Source organism: Rana temporaria, chromosome 4 (assembly GCF_905171775.1).
Source record: "Rana temporaria chromosome 4, aRanTem1.1, whole genome shotgun sequence".
Lineage (NCBI taxonomy): Eukaryota > Metazoa > Chordata > Amphibia > Anura > Ranidae > Rana > Rana temporaria.
In genome coordinates, this window is record NC_053492.1 from 64,089,965 (window position 1) to 64,106,148 (window position 16,184).

The 16,184-nt window shown below is 39.7% G+C and overlaps 3 protein-coding genes across 3 annotated transcripts in view; 2 read left to right on the plus strand and 1 right to left on the minus strand.

The window, feature by feature from the left end:
- Positions 1-16,184, minus strand: part of LOC120936263 (protein eva-1 homolog C-like) — a 583,492-nt gene that overhangs the window by 355,875 nt on the left and 211,433 nt on the right. The gene's annotated exons all lie outside the window — the stretch shown is intronic.
- Positions 7,034-10,628, plus strand: LOC120936262 (progesterone-induced-blocking factor 1-like). The gene is made up of 2 exons (XM_040348486.1): positions 7,034-9,423; positions 10,520-10,628. The coding sequence occupies exon 1, from the start codon at positions 7,159-7,161 to the stop codon at positions 9,418-9,420; it is 2,262 nt and encodes a 753-aa protein (XP_040204420.1). The 5' UTR covers positions 7,034-7,158; the 3' UTR covers positions 9,421-9,423; positions 10,520-10,628.
- LOC120936267 (serine/threonine-protein kinase SBK1-like) lies at positions 12,647-15,989 on the plus strand. Its single transcript, XM_040348491.1, has 3 exons — positions 12,647-12,847; positions 14,117-14,319; positions 15,100-15,989. The coding sequence occupies exons 1-3, from the start codon at positions 12,730-12,732 to the stop codon at positions 15,751-15,753; spliced, it is 975 nt and encodes a 324-aa protein (XP_040204425.1). The 5' UTR covers positions 12,647-12,729; the 3' UTR covers positions 15,754-15,989.

The window sequence follows — 16,184 nt, forward strand, 5'->3', positions numbered from 1 at the left end:
ACCAGGAGGAAAAGCAATCAATCAAGCAGGTAAAAAAATGTCAGATGGCTAATATTTTTCCACTAATAAAGAACTACATTGGGGAGAAAGGTGGGGTTGATTCATTGCAGATTTCACCAGATTTTCTCCATGGCATTGAAACACAAATACTATCTTGATGTTTAGAGAAGCATACAAGTGCTTGCCAGCAGGAATGCCACTTAACTGGTTTGATAATTCTGTACTTCCGACCAGCCTTTAGTGTACATGGACAGCTTTACACACTGCAGTTGTGATGGAACATTCTGGTATCGACTGGTACTTTTTTAAATGAACATTTGACTTAACATTTATTCCGATTAAAAACTTGTACAGTATCATCTATATGGGTAAAGGTGGCCCAGTATTCTCAAGCTGTGGTCCTCATTTTGGCATTGCTTGAAACAGGTATTTTGTGTTCTAGGCTACATGAATAACAACCTCTTGTGGTCCTAGATGCTCAATGGTGCAAGAAGATTAGACAAATTCAGTAATCACTGTGAAGGTCCAAGCCTTCACTTTCTGATGTAGAAGACTGATCATTCAGAAGGACAGATTGTGCCATTGTCAAGTACTGGACTGCCATTAGAAACCTTCAGTTTTCCCCTCACTTTCTGTCAAACCAGAATTCTCTCCAGTTGAAAAAACACACATTGTTGGTAGACAGAAGGTTTGGAACATATGACAATATTTTCAATGCCGTTGTCTTGTCGATATGGTTCCCTATCGAGATGGTTCTGTGCCTGGCTGCGCGGGCAAAGCCCACGGAAATCTCCAAACCTCGGGCGGCATCCAGGCTCATTCCTTAACATCCCCGTGAATTGGAGGATGTTAAAAAAAAGAGCCAGGAGGCCGAGCGAGCATAGCGAGGACGTGAGGCCAACTGGCCACTTACCTCAAATTCCAAGTCGCCCTGGAGGTTCGGTGATTTCCGTCGGCAAGGATTGCGCCTGTGCAGTCAAGACAGGAAGCATCTCGATGGGAGGACCCATATCATCAGATCATCGTCTCTGCCTTCCTATCCTAGTTATTGCATGAGCAGAACAAGAGACGGGAAGTAAGGGCAAATATGCCCAATAGTAGTCAAAGACTGAGGTAAAAAAGAAAACCTGACATGCAAAACTTAAACATTTAATCCTACCCCTGGCTGAAATATTGCTTTTAAAAGTGATATCAGCAAGACCTGGATTTTCCATCTCTAAACTGGAAATTCAAAGGTGGACCCATGGTGACAACTGTGGCTTCACTGGGTATATATAGTTATATTGTCCTATATTAATGTGGAAAAACCTTTCAGTGGGCAGTTGGTGGTTGGAAAAAAAAAACAAAAAACAAACAGTGAACTACTGGAAAAATTGGTCATTTATTGCTTTACAAATGAGCAATAATGCGATTAGATCCACTGCATTTTACCATGAAAAAAATTTGGCTTTTGATTAATTCTAAGGGTCCTTCGTTTACTTCTCTATTTTAGGATCTACCTTTTGCAGAAAGACAAAAAAGAGTGGATCATCCTTTTCAGTAAATTTTGTTTTTGTCCAAGCAAACAGTGGAAAATCCAATTTTTCCAAACTCGCTACACTTATCTTGACAAGCGAAGGGGAAACAGAATTATTGATCTAATTGGTGACCCGCTATATGTGCAAGTACAGTTTTTTTTGGGTTCTTGTAAAACACCAATGCATATAAATAAAAGCAGTGGCGGTGTGTCCATAAAGGGCGCAGGAGCGCACGCGCCCTTCTCTCCTGCACCTGTCTATCACCAATAGATAGATTCATGCAATGCATGAATCTATCTATTGCTGCCACCCCTATTCAGGTGTCCGGCCCCTTGCCAGGCATCTGAATTACAGAGGCGGTTTTTTGGAAACGCCTGATTAGAGCTGTTGACTCTAATAGGCATCCCAATTGGTAAACAGTGGCGCAATGCTGCGCTTGATTTTTTTTATTTCATTTTTGTTTATTTTGCCCCCCCAAAAAAATTCAGAGCACCAGCTGCCACTGAATAAAATGATGTTTATGTCCAAGAGGTGGTGAGATCACTTTTCATTATCGTTTCTGGAGAAGCAAAAAAATCTGATTCCAAATCCTTCAAATTTCCTGTAGAATATAACATTTGTTGGAATGTATGATGATCGATGACACATCAAGTGAGCAGATTAATAAAACTATTCAGAATCAATTCCAGTTTCTGATAGAAGGGTGTGGCTGATCGGTATGCAGTAATGCGCCCTCCCGTCCTTGTTTACATCACAAATCTATGCCAGGCATAGCTATTCAGATATTCATTTGTGTGTCCACCATCTCCATTGACACCTGTGCTTAGACAAAGTCAGGTGCCACCCGGTCATTATAATTTCACAGCTTCCATGACAATACATCCTTTGTTTCACCCACATTATACCCTTTTTAAAGGAGACACGTTTCACACATCTGCTACATTCTGATATTTATTTTTATTTTTTAAAATTTGCAAAAAGGGTAAGAAAACATATATATATTCTGTACGGATTTTGCATTTGTCAAAACACTAAAGAAAATGATGTTCCGGGACAATAAAAAGCAAATATTGTCTAAAATCTGTATTAACCATTGAATATTTTTAATTGTTACCTTTTAAAAAAGTTTGAAGTAATGTATTTACCCAGCACACCAAATCGTTTAGCATTTCATACCAAATATTGGTAAAGAGATAAGTGAAGGGTATAGGTGTACCTCTAATACTGTACACAATTCAATGGGGCAAAGGATAAAGCATAATGGTGTTTTTACACTAAGGGGGAGGGGGGTGTCTGTCAGCCATTACAACATGCATATAAAGGAGACGAGATAGAACCTCTTAAGTGTATTTATAATTTTTATACACAATTTAACGTCTCAATATATTTTTCATCTTTAAGTGTCCATAGACTATTAAATACCGTATATACTCAAGTATATGCCGACCTGGATATAAGCCGAGGCACCTAATTTTACCACAAAAAAATTTGAAAACTTATTAACTCAAGTATAAGCCTAGGGTGTCCATCTGCATGCCTCACTGTGTCCATGTGCATGCCTCACTTTGTCCATGCCTCACTGTGCCCATGACTAGACTGACGTTTAACACGGGAGTCTATGGAAGGGGTGCCCATCTTTGGAAAAAAAAAAAGGACGGTGCTCCTCGGCCGTAGGTCCCCCGGACAACAAACTTTGCACACTTGTAGAGGAAGAGTGGGGCTACATGTGTGCCAAGTCGCTGAAAAACTCGGCTTATTCTTGAGTATATAGAGTAATTAGTTCTCAAATCAGATCTAATATTTCTGTGGCACCCACAAACCATGTGGGTCAAGACTCAATGGGGAGGAAGAGGAAAATTCATGTTAGATGAAAATCATTTCCCCCCCAAATAAGACTGTTGGCAATATCTGCAGTGTGCTACCCCTCTCTCACCCATAAGGATGCACACAAATTGACTTTTATTCATGCCTAGAAAAATGTGAAAGTTTTTGGCAGCAAGAATAGCTGGTTTGAGCATTTCTGTACATCTGACCATCCTCTAGCATCTATGGACAGATTTATACACTTGTATTGCAATGCCAACCCCCTCTGATGTCTATTGGCAGTTTTAGATAAACTAACATTTGACTGCACATTCTCAGATTAAACGTATATCTATGAGTAGCATAAAGGTGACCCAGCATTTTCAAGTGGTGGTCCCGATTTTGATCATTGTTTGAATCTATCAAATAGTTTGTGTTCTAAGCTAGGCTACCTGAATGATAACCTTATGTGGTCATACATGCTTGATATTGCACAGGTGTATTACTGAATGGCAGGATCAGAATAGGCATGCTCAGTAACTGTGCTTCTATTTTGTGTGTTGCTTGCACAAAAAACACTAGTTAATTTTATTTTATTTTCCTATATAAATATTATGAAAACGTTATTAATTTTTTCAGCTTTCCTGTTCAAGTAAAACCAAGCAATTTACCTCTTTTGAAGAGAGTACACAATAGGATGAAGGGTGTTGACCTTGCAGTCTGGTAGGGAACTATATTGTGCAATCCATTGGCAGTATGTGATCTTAAATATTAAGAACTCTAATGCCGCGTACAGACGGTCGTTTTATGTGATGAAAAAAAACGTTCAGCACGTACGACGGCACTCTGTTCTATTCAAGCTCGCTTCTTAACTTGCTTCTGAGCATGCGCGGGTTTAAAAACGTTGTTTTAAACGTCGTTTTGCCCACACACTATCGTTTTAAATGACACAAAATACGACGTTTTGAAAAACGACACAAAAAATTCAAGCATGTTCGAATTTATTTTTTTGTCGTTTTTCAGAAGACATAAAACAACGTTTTCCCCACACAGAGTCATTTTAAATGACGTTTTTAAAAACAACGTTTTTTTTCATCACAAAAAACGACCGTCTGTACGCGACATTAGAGTCGGTTCACACAGGGGCGACCTGGGATCCGACTTGAAGTTGCCCCAAGTCGTGTGGTTGAGAAAATCAATGGAAGTGAATGGAGCCGTCTTAATACACACTACTGAAGTCGCTCCGACTTCAGAAAAGGTTCCTGTACTACTTCAATCCGTCTTCTAGGCAACTTGTACCCATTGATTTCAATGGAAGTTGCCTCAGAAGTCTGATCACGGTCTTAACTGAAGCAACAATACAGGAAGAGAACAAACATTTCTCAGGCAAACCCCTCCCTCCCACAGAGCCGATTGTTGTTTGATTGGCCACTGGAAAGCCTCCTGTCCTGGAGGCGACTTGAAGTTGCCTTGTACTGTCCTAGAGGAAACTTGAAGTTGCCTTGTAAGTTGCCTGATGATTCATACTCACGTCGTGTCCAAGTTGCCTCCCAAAGTCGTGCTGGAAGTCGTGTTGCCCCTGTGTGAACCAGCTCTTAATTTATGTTAGAAATTTCCTGAAATATCAATGGATACTTGTCTTTTAACCACTAGAGGCCCGCGCTTTAGTCGAATGACGGCTACAGCGCGGACCTGAAAATCCCCTTTGCACGCACAACACCCCTGCAGGGCGCGCGCTGTGATCACCGATCCATGTAAGGGGCTGGTCCTGGCCCCTTACCATGTGATCAGCTGTCAGCCAATGACAGCTGATCATATGATGTAAACAAAGGATCGGTAATCTTTTTTTTTTCTCCTCACGCTGACAGCGCGAGGAGAAAAAAAAGCTGATCACCGACTTGTGTACAAGGGACACTGGTCCCGAAGAGGTAATTCTGCCTCATCTGTGCCCACCTGCCAGTGCCTCCTGCCAATGGCCACAGTGCCACCTATCAATGCCCACCAGTGGTGCCAATCAGTGCCACCTATCGGTGTAACCTACCAGTGCAGATCAGTGACCATTATTGCTACCCATCAGTGCCCATCACTGCCACCTATCAATGCCACCTATTAGTGCCACTTCTCAGTGCCGCCTTATCAGTGCAGCTTCATCAGTGTACATCAATGAAGGAGAAAAATTACCTGTTTGCAAAATTTTATAACAAAATATAAAAAATATGGGCCAGATTCTGAAACATTTTACGCTGGCGTATCTATTGATACGCCACGTAAGTTAAAAGATGCGCTGTTGTATCTATGCGCGGTATTCAGGTACCTAGATACGCCTGAAATATGGCTTCAGCCGACCGTCGTAAGTTGCCGTACGCCGTCGTATCTTGGGTGCATATTTACGCTGGCGGCAAGGGGCGCTTCCGTAGATTTACGCGTCAAATATGTAAATGAGCTAGGTACACCGATTCGAACGTACTTGCACCCGCTACGCCGTTTACGTAAGACTTACGTCTGGCGTAAAGTTACCCCTGCTATATGAGGCGCAGGTAATGCAAAGTATGGACGTCGGAACAAGCGTATCTTTTTACGTCGTTTACGGAAGTAGTACGTGAATGGGGCTGTGCGTAGGTTACGTTCACGTCACAGGCATTGAGCCAGCGTATCTTAGGAAGTAAATTCGATGTGATACTGAGCATGCGCCGTTCGTTGCTTCATTTACATGGGGTCACGATTAATTTCCATACTACTACCGCCCACTACCAGCCTACTTTGAATCACCCGGGCTTACGCCGGCCCATTTACGCTACGCCGCCGTAACTTAGGGGGCAAGTGCTTTGTGAATACAGTACTTGCCTCACTAAGATACGTCGGCGTAGCGCATATGAGATGCGCTATGCCCGACTAAATATACGCAGCTGTACGTGAATCTGGCCCAATATATAAAAAAATATTTAAGTCTTTTAAATTTTAACAAAAAATAAAAACCGCAGAGGTTTCATTTGGGTACAGTGTTATATGACCGCGCAATTGTCATTTAAAGTGCAACAGCGCTGAAAGCTGAAAATTGGTCTGGACAGAAGGGGGGTTTAAGTGTCCGTTAAGCAAGTGGTTAAGAGCCGTAGTGGCCACAAAACGGGTGATAAATACATCGCTACTGCTAGCTATATCCGGAACAGATACACATGCAGTGGGCACAATCAACCATTCTCATCGAGAAGATAAGTGATTGTTCGTTTAAATATAATAGTACTTATTTTAAATAAAGTTTTAACGTCCTTCCAAGATGAAATGTTATGACATTACCTTTTCTCATTTAGCAGAGTTTGCATAGTTTTCATTTTGGATATATAGAGGTACTGGTAGAGGAGTGAAAAATATAAAAATGTAGTAAAAAAAGATTAGATATAATTTTTCTTCCTATTTTGGCTTTTTCAGGCAAATGCATTCATATATACTAAAGATACATAAACGGGAACCTTACAGTCTTTCTAAGCTACCTGGTTTCTACCTGGGCTCATTTACATCTAACTCACAATACAGCTTCAGAGGATGGTCATGTTCTAGGCGATGCTTGATTAGCATGTTAAAAGAGTCCTAGATTCATATCATTAGCTCTAGACAATGGGTGACCTCAGCCCACTTTTCTGAACTTTACTATAAAGTCTGATGCTCTTGGACCCTCAGTCAATATAAAACCTGTCTTAAGATCTGACTGAGGGAGTACGACGCATGCGCTGTAGAAGTAGTGTGTTTGTGTTGTTAGCTTTAGTGTAGGCGGTTATAACAGCGGCAAAGAGCATAGAAGAAGCCGGTGTATATTTCCACTGGTCTTATATAAAGCCAGAACATGTCAAGAAAAGCAGGCAAAAAAGTTAATATTTCCAGCTCCCTGGAGTCTGAAGATATAAGTCTGGAAACAACCGTCCCCACAGATGAAATCTCTTCTTCGGAAGAGCGCAATGGGTCCTCGAAAGTCACCAGACATCTGATTGAAAGGAAAGAGCTCCTTCATAATCTCCAACTAGCGAAGATAGAACTCTCCCAGAAAAACCTCATGATTGACAACCTGAAAGGCGAATACTTGACTAAAATTGAAGAACTTGAAGAGAAACTGAATGATGCAGTTTATCAGAAACAAATCCTAACACACAAACTTGAAACCCAGACCAAAATCCAACAGGAAGATGTCAGGAGAGATCAAGAAATTAAGAAAAAGGAAATGGAAACAATTTTACAAAGGCTTAAGCAATCTGAAGAGATGAACTGCCAACTAAGGGAGCGAACGGGCGACATGCGTCGTAGTTTACGTGACCTGGAACTGACGCAGGAAATGTACGACGACCTGAAAGCTGTACCAGAGGATCATCTCTCTATCCCGGAATATGTGTCTATTCGCTTCTATGAAGTGGTCCAGCCATTGAAGAATAAATTAAATGACCTCCATCTAGGGAATGAAAAACAGTCTGAAGAGCTGAATAACTATAAACAGCAATTTAAGAATATAATGCAGAGCTATGAAGAGGAGAAGAGAAGCCGTTCAGAACTGGATACAAGATGTCAGCGATTGACATTGCAGCTTGCCGACACTAAGCAGCTGATTCATCAGGGGGACTACAAGATCGAAAACTATGACAAAGTGAAAAGTGAGAGAGATTCCCTTGAACGTGAATTCTTGGAGCTCAGGAGAACGTTTGAGTTGTTGGATGGGTCCCATAAAACACAATCAAAGGAGAGAAATGACTTGACCCAGGAGGTAAGCACATTGCGACAATCTGTTTCACTCTTGCAAAAGGATAAAGACTTCCTTAACCGACAGAATATGGAGTTGAATGTCCGCTGTGCTCATGAAGAAGACCGCTTAGAAAGGCTTCAGGGTCAGCTGGAAGATGCCAAAAAAGCCAGAGAAGAAATGTATGAAAAATATGTTGCTTCAAGAGATCATTATAAGACTGAATATGAGAATAAACTGCGCAATGAGCTAGAGCAAATTAGACTGAAGACAAATCAAGAAATTGATCAACTCCGTGGAGCATCAAAAGAGATGTATGAACGGGAAAACAGGAATTTAAGGGAAGCAAAGGACAATGCTATAGCCGAGAAAGAGCGAGCAGTTGCTGCTGAAAGAGAAGCTCTGGCAAAATCTGATCAGATATTAGAACAGTACAGACAGCTACAGCTGGGTACGGAGAGCAAAGCATCTGAGCTTCTCCACCAAGCAATGCTTAAATCGTTTGAGACGGAACGTGCTCATGTGATTTTGGAAGAGACCACACAAAACCTCCAGAAGTGCCAGCTTGAATGTGATAAATATCAGAAAAAGCTAGAGGTTTTAACTAAAGAATTTTATGCTCTTCAAGCATCTGCAGAAAAGAGAATCACAGAACTTCAAGCACAAAACTCAGAACATCGCACAAGACTAGAAACATATGAAAAGCTTGAACAGGAACTTGATGATGTCATAATGCAGTCTGCACAAATGGAAGATGACATTGAAGCTGAAAGAGTTCTGTATTCATATGGATATGGAGCCAACATCCCCACTACAGCTAAACGGAGATTAAAGCAGAGTGTTCATCTGGCAAGGAGACTTTTGCAGCTAGAAAGACTGAATTCTTCATTAACAAAAGACTTGGAGCAACAGAAAGAACAAACAGCAAAAGTTTCTTTGGAGCTGGATCGAACCAACTCCTTATTAGGTCATGTTCACCAGCCATATCAGTACCTTATTGAGTCTGTGCGCCAGAGGGATACACAAATAGACACGGTGAAGGACCAACTCTCAAAACTAGAAAAAGATGTTGGTAATTTAAATACAGAAAAGTCTGGTCTCCTTCGTGTCAAAAACCAAATGGCATCAGACTTGGAGAAGTTACTAAGTCACCGAGAGGAAATGGCAGAAATGAAACAGGTCTTGTTTAGCCTCCATAATAAGCATCAAGGGGAAGTTGTACCACGTTCAAAAGCACATGAGCGGAAACTGGCAACTAAACTGAAATCGGGATCTCCTGAGCAACTTCACCAGGAAGACAATGCCTATCTACCTCAGCCTATTTTGTTTACAAAAAAAGAAGCGCCAGAGTGGTACAAACGACTGAAGAAGACAACATAGAAAATATCACTTGTCTATACTCACTCCCATAGAGTATCTTTGCAAATCTTTCGATTAAACAATCTGGCCATATATCCTCAATATATAACGTACTGTCCTTGAATTCTAACAAGTTATTTTATATGAAACAATGGGAACAAGATATTGGTTCTTCTATGGAATTTATTGAATGGAACAAATTGGCCTTGAATGCTTCTAAATCTCTTATTAATACTTCAATGATTGAAGCAAATTATAAAGTGTTATTAAGATGGTACATGGTTCCAGCTCGTTTAGCTACGTTTGTCCAAGATGCTTCACCTAAATGTTATAGAGGTTGTGACGCAGAAGGGACTATGTACCACATATGGTGGACCTGTCGAAAAGTAAGGAGATTTTGGATTCGTACATATAACTTTATTTTTTCCTTAACTAATGTGAATCTCAGGAAATCACCATGGAACGCATTATTGGGATTACAAGTACGAGGTACATCAAAGCAAATGGTAAAATTTATAACATTCATATTTATTGCTGCTAGAATTTCTATAGCTAAATCCTGGAAGACATCTACGATACCGTTTAGTTTATTAAAAAGTAAACTGTCGTGGATTATGATTAATGAAAGGTTATCTGCTCTCAAGGAGGATAAAATTGATTGGTTTGAAACTGTATGGGAACCCTGGATTAATTATAATATAAATACTTAAATTCATCTGTGATCTTTTGGAGTTTATGATATATACTAAATTGGAGAGCACTCTTACCGTTTTCCTGACCCACCTTCCCTTCCCTTTCTTGCTTCCCTTTTTCCTTCCTCCTCCTTCTTTTTCTCTGTTCTATGCTAATAATATATGTTGTTTTTTCTTACAGTTTATTAGGAATGTTCTATTTCTTACATTGGTCTATATGGCCAAACTACTTTATAATACATATATCCTCATTCGTACTCACTTAATGTTTAAAAATATGTTTGTTTTTTGTTTTTGTCTCTCATTTTTCTTTTCATGATTAATAAGCAATAATTATTAATATCTGTATATCTGTATTATTACAACATTAATTGTAAGTGCTATGTTTTCTAAAATTCTCAATAAAAAAAAAAATATTGAAACAGAAAATATCACTTGTAATAATTCATTTCTCAGCATTTTAAATTATTCAATTGTGTAAAAATGTACTCATGTATATGTTAAATAGTTTTGACCATGCGCAATAAACAATATACTTTTGTCAGAAAAAAAAAAAAAAAAAAATGATCTGACTGAGAAGGTAGCGTTGATCCTACAAGAGACAATTTCAACCGACTAACCAGACTGAGGTCGCTTTCTGTCCTACAGGACAATATTCTCCATCCAGTGACTGCATTACCTAGGTAAGTCAGTCACTGTCTTTTTCCATCTGGTGTTCAGTTTGATGGGCTGTGGATCAGGCCAGGATGGCAAGGGAAGGACCATAATAGACATTGGAAATGGCCATCACCATTCACAACTGTATATGTTATGTATAGAAGGCGCAAACTTTTTCAGTTTTGGCTAGGGTAGGAAACATTTTAGAACCACCTGTTAATCTGTATTTTTCTGCATGTGCCCTGTTGGGAAGATTTCCCTTTTAGTTTCAGTCCCTGAAATGATGGTAAAATGAGGAAGGTTGCCCTTTAGGCTGGCCATACATTATGCAATGTTCTTTCCTTCAACCACATGTTAAAAGAAAAAATAATTGTTTGAATCCTCCATCAACACAGTGTCGTGTCACTAAAGCTAGAGAGGGCAAAATTGGTCACAATTCTGCAGAGCAATCAATCAGCTTGTTTAATTAATAGCAATAAAACCTGGAAGCCGATTGGTTTCTCTGCAGCATTGTGACTAGTTTTGCCCTCTCTAGCTTTAGTACATAAACCCAACAATGTGAGTGTTGATGGGGGGAATTGAGTCATTTGAATTGACATCAGTCATCTGAATTGTATTTATCCTTGCTATGAAGCAGAGTATGGTGTTGCAAGTAATTTTTAAGCCAAAGGATAGATTCTCTTTAATCCCAACAAATATCCACAAGCCTGTTATTTTTATTAAAATCTTCTTCTGATTAGTAATGTATTCACAATGCATATACATTTGCTAGAAAACTAAGTACAGCCTACATTTCCACCCATTTTTAAATAAAAAATAAACTGTCTTAAATACTTTAAATTTGTATTACCTATCAACAATTTTTTTTTAAGAGGTACACGTTTGCAGATATTAAATGGAAACCTGTATCAATAACTGGAGTATTCTTAGGTCAGAAAATGCAGCCTACATATTCCCTAGTTTCAAAGTTTCTTCTTCACTAACCCCTGAACAAACATGCAGATTAGAAAGTCAAAGCTCCTAATATGTATACTACGTCTGCCTCAAAACTATGGAAGCCAATGAATTGCCAGCCTTTACTAGCCTCTTCTTGAGTGGAAATCTGCGATGGCAGCCTTTGAGTCTTATTACTCAGCTAACTCCCCTTTCATAAAGCTCTAGGGCAGTTGTCTCAAACTAACAGCCCTACAGCTGTTGCAAAAACAACAAGTCCCATGATGCAAGGCTGACAGTTACAAGCATGACTCCCACAGGCAGAGGCATAATGGGACTTGTAGTTTCACAATAGCTGGAGTGCCGCCAGCTTGAGACCCCTGCTCTAGAGTTTCTAGCTTGTGGAATGCAGATTTGGGCATTTGTCTGATTGCCATCATGGGTCAATTAAGGTTAGATGGCTTTTGCTCTTCTCAACCTAATACTGTATACCTTGGTAATCCTAAACCTCCACAAAACATTGCTACTGCTATGGTCTGCATAGTTAGTCAAATTGGGGTTACAATAGCGACCAATTATGTTCAATTATTCTGAAAATACCAGGGGCTGAGCTGTTTAGTTTGGCAGGACTCAAGACTAACCTGCAAAATAATTTAATATATTATTCAAACAGGTCACATTGTTAAATATGCCAATAAAACACCAATATGCATGGAGTTTGGTTTGGATGTGAACTTGCCTTGGACACTTTATCAATCCCCCTCTCTCACCAAGGTGTCATCCATACCCCCCCCCCTTTTTTTATTATTATTATTTTTGTATCTGTATAAAATTTGTACTGTGTTTTTACTTTAACTGTGTTCATGGCATAGCATACAAAAGGTTTGGGGATTTTAATATAAGACTGCACAATGAGATCCTGCTTTAAAAGAATGAAAATGGACCATAAATGGCCATCTGTAAAATGTTTGTTTTCTGATGTCATTGACATTTTAAAAATGGGTTTGTTTATTTTAAAAAAGGTTTCTGAAGACTCCCACACCCTACAATGAAACCTGCTTTTACAACAATGTACATTGAGGAAATCTCTGATCACTTTCAATACATCAAAAGGCTGGGCAAAGGCACTTTTGGTAAAGTCCTACTTGTTCAGGACAAGGCCACAGGTATGTAAAAACAATTATAATTTCCATGACTAAAGTATTTTAATTGATATGTAATGCATCATCTGTTTTAAGTTTTTATTTTTATGTATTCAGTATTTTAATTGGGTAAACATGAAATTATACATTAGCATTGTATATGTTGGCCAATAGCAGCCAGCTAGTGACCAGCTCCAAGAAAAATATAAGTTTTCTACAAATGGTTATTGGCAGAAGGGCTGCAGAAACAGACAGTTCAATGACTGCAAGGTATACCCCCTCTTGATAGACAATGGACTATCTTCTATCTCAGCATGTTTTGCAGATCATTATGGATGAACCATATAATAAACTGCTCTTCATTGAAGACTGGTTATAAAAATGAATGTATTTAAAACATTGGTTTAAACTTTTACATTTCCAAAATTGTTAACAAAATTAGACCAAAAAGTTTCTCCATAAGGAATAGGAGTTCAAATAACTGTACGCAGTAATCTTGTAATTTTCAGTGATAAATGGTTGGTTTGATTTTTCTATAGGAACCAACTGTTTTCAAAGACCATTCTGTCAGACCTTGTAAGATCCCATCAAAACTGTCTAAAGAAAAGGGGTCTTGCACGTTTTTTTAGCCCTCAGAATTTAAAAAAAAGTATGAAAAGGACCTACCGTATTTATTGGCATATAACACGCACAGGCGTATAACACACACCTTCATTTTAAGAGGGAAGTTTCAGGAAAAAAAACTTAAATTTTAAATAAAATCAGTGCCCATCAATGCAGCCTGATCAATGCCCATCTGCAGCCTCCCCATTGCCATGAATGCAGCCCAATCAATACCCATCTCAGGGAGGGGGGGCGGGATGAGCGCCATCAGATTACATACAGGGAGAATCTCCTCCTGTTTACTCGGCTGCCTCTTTAATTCAAAGTTCCTGTTCCTGGACCGGCTTCTATGATGGACAGGACAGTGGTCCAATGCCGGCCCAGGAAATGGGACTTCCTATTACAGCGGCTGCTGAGTAAACAGGAGATTCTCGTTATATGTAATCTGACGGCGCTCGTCCAGCCCCCCCGTTCTCTCCAAGGCAGCTCAAATTGCAGTATCGGCATATAACACACACAATATTTGCAACCGATTTGCAGGGTGAAAAAGTGAGTGTTATACGCCAATAAATACAGTATTTTATAGAAAGGCAAAAGCACAGTATGATATGGACAACAAAAACCTTTGTATGATGTTCCTTAGAGTCCAGTTTAAGATCTGATTTTTGATGTGTCTCATTTCGTATTAAGGCAACCCAGTGGCCATGAAATTGATGAAGAAAGACAAGATCCAGTTGCAAGCCTTTCTAAAGGAGCTATCCTATTCCATCTTTCTATCCAACCACCCTGGCATCATAGCCACCCACCCAATCTTCATAGACACCCTGAACAACTACATTATGACCCAGGAGCTGGCTACAGCTGGGACCCTACATCAACTCATTGAGCATGAGGTGAGGTGTTTGTACATTTGGTTCATTGTGTCTCCTTCCTTAAAACTAGAACCAAGAAAATTAAAAACAAAATTAAAATTATTGTTGACCTCAACCGACCAAATTAAATTTTTCTTTTATAGAGAAAAAAATATTCCAAAATTGATTGCTACTGCCAACAGCTCCACATTTTGTTCAATATAGACACATTGAGAGCAGTCAATATCGCATCTTTACAACTACATCTTTTTTAAAGAGAGAAAAGTCCCGTTTGTGGCTATTGTGAAAGTGTGCTGCATCAATGACTGTCTCACTCTAGAACAAGGGATGCAGATTGTTTTCATAAAAATGCAATAGTTAAAGTTTTGGTAGATAAAAATACATGACAAGTTAGCTAAAGTTAGTTGATTTCTACCAGAAATGGAATAAAGTAAGGTTTGAGATTAAAAAAAAAAATTGCCAAATTTCCAATGTATTTCCATTATTGCCCTGCTCTGTTTTGCTAGGAACATGAAGATATTTCATGTGTTTTTAACCTCTAAATACATCAACCCAGCTTTCCCTAAATATATTATTTTGTTCAGCTGTCACCTTTTATGTAATAACCAAAAAACAAAAGCAATCTGACTTTTTTCTTGTCAATTCACCCACAACTGAAGTACGTATGGCCCTTCATAAAAGCTGCAAGTCAGCATAGCAAATTTCCTTTAAAACAATTAAAGCCAATTCACATTAACCATGTTTATTGTATTTCATGCACTATTGAAATGTCTCATTAAAAGTTTTTTTGACTCATTTCAGGTAGGAATTCCAGAAATAATGGCAAAACGCTGTGCAGCACAGGTGGCTAGGGCTCTGGATTACATGCATAGCCGAAGATTGGTGCACCGAGACCTTAAGCCGGACAACGTCTTGCTTATGGACAAGGAATGCCACAGTGTCAAATTGTGTGACTTTGGCCTATCTCGGCCTATTGGCAGTATTGTGACTTCATTGTCACACATCATCCCATCTCTGTGCCCAGACCAGTGTGCGATGAAAAGCGATGAGTATTTGGTTGTGACAACAAGCATAGATTCCTGGGCCTTTGCAGTTCTTATTTATGTTGCTCTAATGGGAGACTATCCCTGGGAAGGTGCTGTGGAGGAGGATGAGATGTATCAGGCCTTTCACAGCTGGCAGAAAAGTGGCAATGACATTTCTCCACCAGCTCGCTGGAAGAAGTTGACAAAAGAGGCACTGAACATGTTAAACAAATTGCTTTCTGAGGACCCTAACTCTCGATACTCTGTTCTTTCCGTCTCACACTGTATTCGTTATGCATGGAGAATTGAAGAATTCTCTGAGGAGGAAATGACAGAGGAGGAAAACACAGAGGATGAATCCACAGAGGAAGAGGATGAAGGCATGGAAGAGTCTGATCTTTTTACAATGCAGGCCCAGGAATCTACATGACCATCTGCACATCTTGGCATTGGCATATTGTATCACTTTATTCTTAACTACATTTGCAGTGGTTTTTTTTTAAGTTTTAATTTCCCTCTTACTTCCAGAACAGGCCCGGAGCAAAAGGGAACCTAGGAGAAGGGCCCGCATGACTAGGGGGACAGCTGTGTAGGTGGCACAGGCAAATTCCTGTAAAAGAAGTGGGACAGGTCAAGGAGTGGGGGCTTATGGTCAGTGGGGGCAGATGCAGCTTGAGTTTTTTAGTCCCTGGGGGGGCGGGGTCAGTTCAGTCTGGGGGCAAGAGAAGAAGAGGCAACACAGAGGTAGTGTTTTTTCCACCCACCCTCCCTTTATTTCAGCTGTCTGTTATATGTAATGTTGTGTTTGTTGTTTAAGGGTTGATGGTACCAGGGGTCTTTGGTTTGTGAAGGTTGGAATGG

Coding starts and splice junctions, on each gene's coding strand:
- LOC120936262 (XM_040348486.1), top strand. CDS start 7,159: ATGTCAAGAAAAGCAGGCAAAAAAGTTAATATTTCCAGCTCCCTGGAG.
- LOC120936267 (XM_040348491.1), top strand. CDS start 12,730: ATGAAACCTGCTTTTACAACAATGTACATTGAGGAAATCTCTGATCAC. Junction 12,848..14,116: donor TGTTCAGGACAAGGCCACAG/GTATGTAAAAAC, acceptor TTTCGTATTAAG/GCAACCCAGTGGCCATGAAA. Junction 14,320..15,099: donor ATCAACTCATTGAGCATGAG/GTGAGGTGTTTG, acceptor GACTCATTTCAG/GTAGGAATTCCAGAAATAAT.